At 33.8% G+C, this 7,791-nt stretch overlaps 1 protein-coding gene across 8 annotated transcripts; it reads left to right on the forward strand.

Moving 5' to 3' along the window:
• The first annotated feature begins 3,703 nt into the window (after window positions 1–3,703).
• Window positions 3,704–7,546, forward strand: LOC107611084 (histone-lysine N-methyltransferase ATX5). Of its 8 annotated transcripts, none has more exons than XM_088496138.1 (8): window positions 3,704–3,899; window positions 4,345–4,490; window positions 4,633–4,737; window positions 4,925–4,989; window positions 5,167–5,287; window positions 6,189–6,453; window positions 6,794–7,094; window positions 7,188–7,546. In XM_088496138.1, the coding sequence occupies exons 2-6, from the start codon at window positions 4,440–4,442 to the stop codon at window positions 6,354–6,356; spliced, it is 510 nt and encodes a 169-aa protein (XP_088352264.1). In that variant the 5' UTR covers window positions 3,704–3,899; window positions 4,345–4,439; the 3' UTR covers window positions 6,357–6,453; window positions 6,794–7,094; window positions 7,188–7,546. The 8 variants fall into 8 exon arrangements, with proteins under 8 accessions (XP_088352264.1, XP_088352260.1, XP_088352265.1 ...); XM_088496134.1 differs by having other exon boundaries at window positions 6,861–7,094; XM_088496139.1 differs by having other exon boundaries at window positions 6,968–7,094.
• Window positions 7,547–7,791: the final 245 nt, after the last annotated feature.

Here is a 7,791-nt window from a genome sequence, read left to right on the forward strand (position 1 = left end):
ATGGATCACTCTCAGACGATGAACTTGGCTTCTTTTTTTTTTCTTCTTTCTTTTCTTTTTTTTCCATTTGTTTCAATTTTTTTTTTTGTTTTTTCCATCTTAACGATGCCCTGAAATAGTAGAAATATTAGTTTACAGCATCTAAATAAATAAAACACACCCAAATTAGAGAAGGTATTCTGTTCGCTTACCATATGACCATCTATCTCTGCTATCATCCTTGCAACTAGTTGCTCTCTATTCCAGTTGCTAATCCAGGGCAGTCCAGGGTTTTCTTTTCCTTTCTTGTCCTTGTTTTTTGCTAGATAGAAATAGATTATCATCAAGGCATAGAGGCATCCGTCGATTGATTTTTTTCTTTTTTAGACAGTAATTTGTTATGCCTTTGATGATGAAATTCAGCATATGGGCTCCCGAATTGCCCTCCGTTATTTGCTTCATCTAAAAAATTGGAGCTATGTGCACGGGAGATACTTTGCTTAGTGTAGTTGGCAACAGGAATGCCATCTGAATATAGAGGATGAAGATCCACTTGAACATCAGCCGATCTTGTTCATTTTCAACACCGATACTTATCATGTCATCGGTCAGCTTCTTTAGAGTGTTGCCTTGGAACCTTCTAAAAATTAGTTTGTTCTCTTCAGAAAGATTCTTATAACCCACTTTATCAGAAAATAGATCTCCTACAAAAAAAAATAATTTATTACTTGAAATGCACCTAAATATCATTCATATGCACCCAAATATTACTCATATACATCTAAATTTATTACTTGATTACATGAGATCAGAATAAGATATTACGAAGAATATATTATAGAGAATGGAACTATAGAGATTTTCTGTAATCAGTTACCTGATGCATTGAGGCCAAGGGCAGCCCCTATTATTTTGGGTTTAACCTTAAAGGAACCATAGCTTGTTTCCAGTGTGTTTTTGCCCAATTTAAAGGAGTTAGCTAACTCCTTTAATAGTTTGTGAGGCACATTCACTGTCGGGATGTGCATGAGTCCACCAAAACCTAATTCACAAACGATCGCTTTCTTTGGCTCGCTCATCTTTTCAAATTTTTCACTCAATAGTCTGGTGGCACACTTCAAGTCTTTAGTTTGCTGTAAACAAAGCAAAATTAGAGTCATTAAAATAACCTATATTTGTATTAGAAAAAATTGACTTGTTCTTACATTGTATTTTTTTCCACCTTGGTTTTTGCTTGTCATTTTTACTGCAAGGAAAAAGAAATACTGTTAATAGATAAAAAATGCACCCAAATACCAGAGACATACACCCAAAAACCAGTCACGTACACCCAAATACCAGCCACATACACCCAAATCCAGTCCTATACACGTTTTGTTTTTTCAATTAAACAAAATTAAATGAGTTCAAAATCATATTCAACTCAACCAAACATGCATAAAATGACATTATACGAGTTCAGAATGATATTTAAGTTCAAAATACCACTAGAAGCACCAGTCACATTCAATACTGACATATACACCAAAAAATGCGCTATACAGAGTTTATATGTATACAAACCTACTTAAAAAACATCCAAACATTCACAAAATAAAGTTTATATGTATACACCCAAAAATCATTTCACTAGAAGTACGTAAAATAGCGTAAACGACTTGAAGAGTTTCATCAGAATAGTAATATGAGATCTAAACCAAGAACAAGGAAACAGATAAAGAAATACGACGATATAGTGCTTCGATTTCGAAATCAGAAATAGAAATGTGAAAAATCTAGAAGAAAAATGAAACAGTACCTTGAATAATGTTTGTTCTTTCTTTTTGCTCTTTTTTTATGCAGATTTGTATTTTTCTTCTTGATTTCTTCTACTTTTCGCGAGGATTTGGACGGTTTCTTCAGAGCTTTGTTTGGTTTTGAACGTGGCTTTAATCTCGAGGGTTTGGGTATTGATTGAGGAAGAAGAGGAAGATTCTTTCATAATGAGCGCACTTTTACGTGACTTTTACGTTCGAGTGTGGGGAGTATGGTGCGCGTCGTTTTTGTTGGGCTTGCGCCAACTTGTAGAACTTGTAAGTCAAAAAGGCTTGTAGGTGTAGCAGGCCTATTTTAATAAAGTGAACCATTTTTTAAGTCCCATCTCTTGAATTCTACTAAGGGTGTATATAAAATAACCAAATTATGGTTAATCGGTTAAAAAATCATAACTACATTTTGGTTAACCAATTTAATAAAACAATTTTAAAAATCATATCCATATTATTAAAAAGTGGTTAACCAAAACCAAATTTTAAAAATCCATTTTTAACCGGTTAACCAAAACCAAAACCAAATTTTATGCAGCTCTTGTGTTTAAATTGGTTAACCGATTTTTTTTTTAAAAACCGATTTTTAATTTTTTTTTTGAAAAATTCAATTAATCTATGTAAAAACCGGTATTTAAAAAAAAAACTGGTCATTTTTTAAAATTAGTTTTTATTTTTATAATCGATTAAAAATCAATTTTTGAATTTTCTAACTGATTAATAACCAATTTTATCATATAAAATTATTTTAGTTAATTAACTAAATTATATTTTTGACTAACCTAAAAACAAGTTTAGTTTTTGGATTAACTAAACTATATACAACCCTAAATTCTACCAACACTATTGGCTACATAATTATTAATGGTCAACTCTTGGGTGTAGATTATATGGAGATATTTACACATGTAAATTTTCGTTAGATGAGTCTCCAACTGACATTTGTTCTTTGAAAGGACAAAGACTGGCCTTGATACAGATAATGTAGCGTGATTCATGGAAAAATAGTCAGGCCCATCATATAATGTTAGAATTGTTAATGAGCATTGTTAGGATTAATTAGCAAACTTATTATTTTTTGTTTCTTTTGTTGGGCTTCTTATCACTTATGACTTTTTTTTTTGTGCAAGATAGCTTTTATGACTCACGTTATTTTATTAAGAATTTTTTTTTGAGAAATACTATTTATACACTAAAATTAGCTACTAAAATTAGGCACAAATATATTTATATATAAATACATGTGTGGTTTAATTTATTTTTACAATGTATTTATATTCCAGCATGTATTTTATACTAGTGGTTGACTTTGGTGGCTGATTTTGATGTACATGTAGCATAATCCTATATTTTAAATGTGCAAATATAGACTCATGTAATACTTGCACTACAAGAAAAAAGGCCTATGGCCACGCTTTAAAAGCGTGGCCAAAAGTGGTCAATGGCCACGCTTTTATGAGGGTGGCGATAGATTAGAGATTTGGCCACTTTTTTTTGCCACGCTTCAAAAGCGTGGCGAAAAGGATCAACGGCCACGCTTTTTTAAGGGTGGCAATTGATTAGAGAAACGGCCACGTTTTAAAACTGCCACGCTTCAAAAGCGTGGCCATAGAGAGCAACAAGGACGTTTTAAAAGCGTGGCAAAAGGGTTTCATTAAGGCCACGCTTGGAAAACGTGGCCATATCCTGTTCCTCTTTTGACACGCTTTAAAAGCGTGGCCAAAAGGTTTTTTTCTGCCACGCTTCAAAAGCGTGGCCGTAGAGAGAAAAAGTTATGTTGTAAAAGCGTGGCGAGAGGGTCCCCAACCCATTGACACCAACCCGGCCCCCAACCCGGCTCGCAACCCGGCCCCCAACCCGGTCCCCAACCCGTTAGACACTAACCCTAATCTTCTTTTCCCTTCGAAAACACACTCGCCTACTGGAAGAGCTCCTATTCCCTTCGTCCTTCGCCCTTCGCCTTCGTCACTGTTCGCCCTTCGCCCTTCGCCCTTCGCCTTCGTCACTGTTCGCCTTCTTCTTCATCTTCTTAATCTTCATCTTCTTCTTCATACTCTTCATACTCTTCATCTCTCTGTTCACCTTCAAGCTCTACCTAACATGGGCGACGACAAGGTATCCCCAATGGTCTCTTCTCCTCCAAGCCCTCCGATTCCAAAGTTCTGATCTCTTCACCAAGCGCTTCTATTTTTTTATTTTCTCGATTTTTTCCGTTGGGGTTACTTTTAGGGCTTTCACTTTCCATTTTCATTTTCCCCTGATTCGTTCCCCTGATTCATGTTCCTTCTTAGTTAATTGATAATGGTCACAATATTAGCGTTGTTTGTGACGTGATTTTTTTCTGGTGCACTCTGTTTTGGTTATGACTTGAGCATTGTTTCAGTTTGGGCTAAAAACGGAAAAAAAAAGTGTGTTTTCTTGCTGGTTTTGGTATTCCTTTTATTCTCACTGTTTTTTCCCTCCTCTCTTTTATGTATTGCTATAAAATTATATTATAGTATCTTGAAGCTTTAGTAAAGTTGTTTTATCCTCACTATGTTAATGTGTTATTATTCCTTAGGTGGTACTCTAAAGCCAATAGATATTGACACATTATGGGTTCATGTCACTTGTGCTTGGTTTCGGCCTGAAGTGGCTTTTGCTAGTGATGAGAAGATGGAGCCTGCTTTGGGTATTCTTAGTATTCCGTCAAGTTCTTTTGTTAAGGTGAGATATCAATACCCAATTTATTTAGAAAACGTAATTGTAAAATGATATAGACTACAGGTTTCCTAAATGGTTTTCATTTGACGTCTCTTGTTCCTTCTTTATGCCTATGTTAATCTAAATTGTGTTTGTTGAATTTCAGATTCGTGTTATTTGTAAGCAAATTCATGGTTCATGCACACAATGTTGCAAGTGTTCTACTTATTTCCATGCCATGTGTGCATCAAGGGCTGGCTACCGAATGGAGGTCGGATCAACTCTGGTTTTTATTTTTTATTTATTATTTCGGGCTTCCATTTGCGAATTATTGTTAACCTCTTACAATTTGAATTTCAGTGTTATGCATCATGACTAATGTTTAGTTGACATGTTGCATTTTCTTATAGATAATTTAGAGACTTTTTTTTTCTCTAAATTTTCCTGCTTAAATGCAGTTGCACATTTCGGAGAAAAATGATAAACAGACAACAAAAATGGTTTTCTATTGTGCTTATCACAGGTATAGAATCTTCAATTACAACAAAAGAGACAATACTTTCTTCTTTGTCCCTTTATACGGTTTCCTTTTCAGAGTTTGCTTTTGCCACAATTTTTACTCTTTTTTGAATTCCTCAAGTATGAATTTAAGATTCATTTAAATGTTACTGTCAGCTTTTTATTTTAATATTACTTGCAGGGCTCCCAATCCAGACAATGTTTTGATTATGCAAATCCTCCTTGGGGTCATTTCAACTAAAAGTCTTCTACAAACAAAGAAAAAAAGGGGTTCCAGGCTAATTTCCTCTAGAAGAACAAAGGTAGAAGAAACCCGTCAAGCAGATGATAGTGCTTATTATTAGTGCTCTTTTTTGTCATCCAATTTATTAATGTTAGTGTGTGTGTATGTGGCTTTTCAATCCCATCATCATTCAATTATTCAAGATGATGCACATAAATTCTCAAAGGCTCTTATTCCTACTTCTCTTTTCTGGGTTTCTCTTATCTTCTTTCTGCTTTTGCTGTACCTGCAACCAGTAAGAAAGGCCTTCAAAGTTGTTAATGAATATTATTGTATCTGTTCTATTTTATTATCAGTTATTATAGCAATTGGATATATCATGGAATTAATATATTTAGAGTGACAAAAAATTAAAAGAGAATGGAATTAATATATTTAATATGATGAATAATTAGGGATTAATTTGATTTAATTTGTGTGATTTAAGGATCCAGAATTTGGATGGTGAAGAATCTGAAGATGCATCACTTCTAATTTCTTTAGCTAAGGCATAACTTGTTTAATATTGTTGGTTGGTTGGTTTTGTTTATGTCCATTTAAGCGTTAAAATTCTGCATTTGAACATGATCTTTTATTATCATTTATTGCCCCTTGGAACTTTTCCTGTGTTTGTTTTGCAACCATGCATGTTTCTTTTGTCCCTTGTATAAAGATAAATGGTTGTTGGTGTTCAAAGTTGGAGTGTGAGATTATGTTAGGTCTTTGTTTTGTTTCTATTCCCTTTTTCATGTTCACATCTCCTATTATTGTGGGCTCTCATGTTTTTTTGGTTCTCTTCCTATTATTTGGTTGGTATCTTTAGTCTTTAATAATAACAATAATAATATTATTGTAGTAATTAGTCTCTTATATGCTACTGTATGTCATTTTCTTGTGTTCTCAGTGGAGTGTGTATTTTATTTCCACTTTGTTTTGGTTAGATTATGAAGAGCTTGGGCACGATGGTAACAGAACAGTTGCTAATGGTGTTGACAAGGAAGGGCCAGTGCTTTCAAAGCTTGGTTCAAGTTCCACAGCTGAGCTTCACCCTAAAAATGGAGCTCAAGGTGAGTCCAAACCAACCAACATGCCACCTACTAGTGTTATGACAAGACTCATCTTGATCATGGTTTGGAGGAAGCTGATTAGGAATCCCAACACTTACTCTAGCCTAATTGGCCTCACATGGTCTTTGATCTCATTCAAGTATGCAATCTTTACTCATTTTAATTGTTGTTATACTTAACTAATGTTTTAATCTTAGACTTAGGAATTGTTAACTTTCTTAGGAATTGTTTCTTAATCCCAATACTTACTCTAGCTGTTATTTGCACATTGCTCATGCATTTTGACCTGCTTTCTTCTCTTTATTTGCACACCCTATTTATATTGGTGTGTTAAATAAATAAAAATAAAAACATGGTGTTAAATAAATCCTATGTGAACTAAGCTTTCTTACCAAACCTCATTTAGCTGCTTCCTAGTTCTTTTTAAGTGGCCAGTGATTCAAATCCTACCTTTTGTAGTTTATTGCTTTTTGTTTCAGGAGTCCTTCAAAGTTCAAAGACTTGTTCTTTGATTGATTTGATTAGTCTCTGAAAATGAAACTGCAGGGTCACACATTGCTGCAAAGAGCAGCACTAACTACTTTTCCTTTCAATTTCACCTCTAATGGCACCACCATAACCCTAACTCTCTTGATCTTTTGATGCCACCAAAGTCTTCCTCATAAACACCTCAGATTCATTCCCACTTACACCAACACGGGACCCTCACCACGTGTTGATATCAATAACAACCAGTTACAACAAGAAGAGCAAGATGATCTAGAGGTCCACGTTGAGAAGGTAATATAATCAATAAAGTTAGTTTTCATGATCTTTATCTGACTTAGCATAATTGCTTTCTAATTTATTAGTGATGAAACTTTTAATTTGCAGATTATATATTGATGCCGCTTCTTGGCTACTTTTGGAGTCTTTGGTTATTTAATTGTGGAAATTAATCGTGAATCGGGTGACGACATTTTGTACTATTTAAAGAATTTTATTTTTGTTGTTAGTTGGTAGAGGACAAGCATAGAATTTATTATATATAACGTGACTTGTAATTTTGAACTCTTAAATTCCTTCCGTTCTTTTATCCATATAAAAAGAGTTCTCTAGTGTTTTCTTTCTCCGTGGGACATATATATGGAGATGATGCTTTGGCCATTTGATTATTGCTATTGTACTCTGGTTGAGAAATAAGAATTTTGAACTCGAGATACATTATGTATGAGTATTAATGTATAAAATAATTATAGTATAAATTATGTCACTAATTACTATTTGATTTGTCTTGTAATAAAAATTACATTATATTTATAGGTTTTGGTAATAAAAAAGGACTAAAAATTTATATTGTGCAGTGATAAAGGAAAAATTAGAAAAAAAAGTTTTTTTTTTTTAAATTTGATAAGGCTATTGCCACGCTTTTAAAGCATGGCCGTATCTCTAGCTATGGCTACGCTTTTAAACCGTGACAGTATCTCTTGCTATTGCC

This window comes from Arachis ipaensis, chromosome B8 (assembly GCF_059453495.1).
Source record: "Arachis ipaensis isolate K30076 ecotype BB chromosome B8, ASM5945349v1, whole genome shotgun sequence".
NCBI lineage: Eukaryota > Viridiplantae > Streptophyta > Magnoliopsida > Fabales > Fabaceae > Arachis > Arachis ipaensis.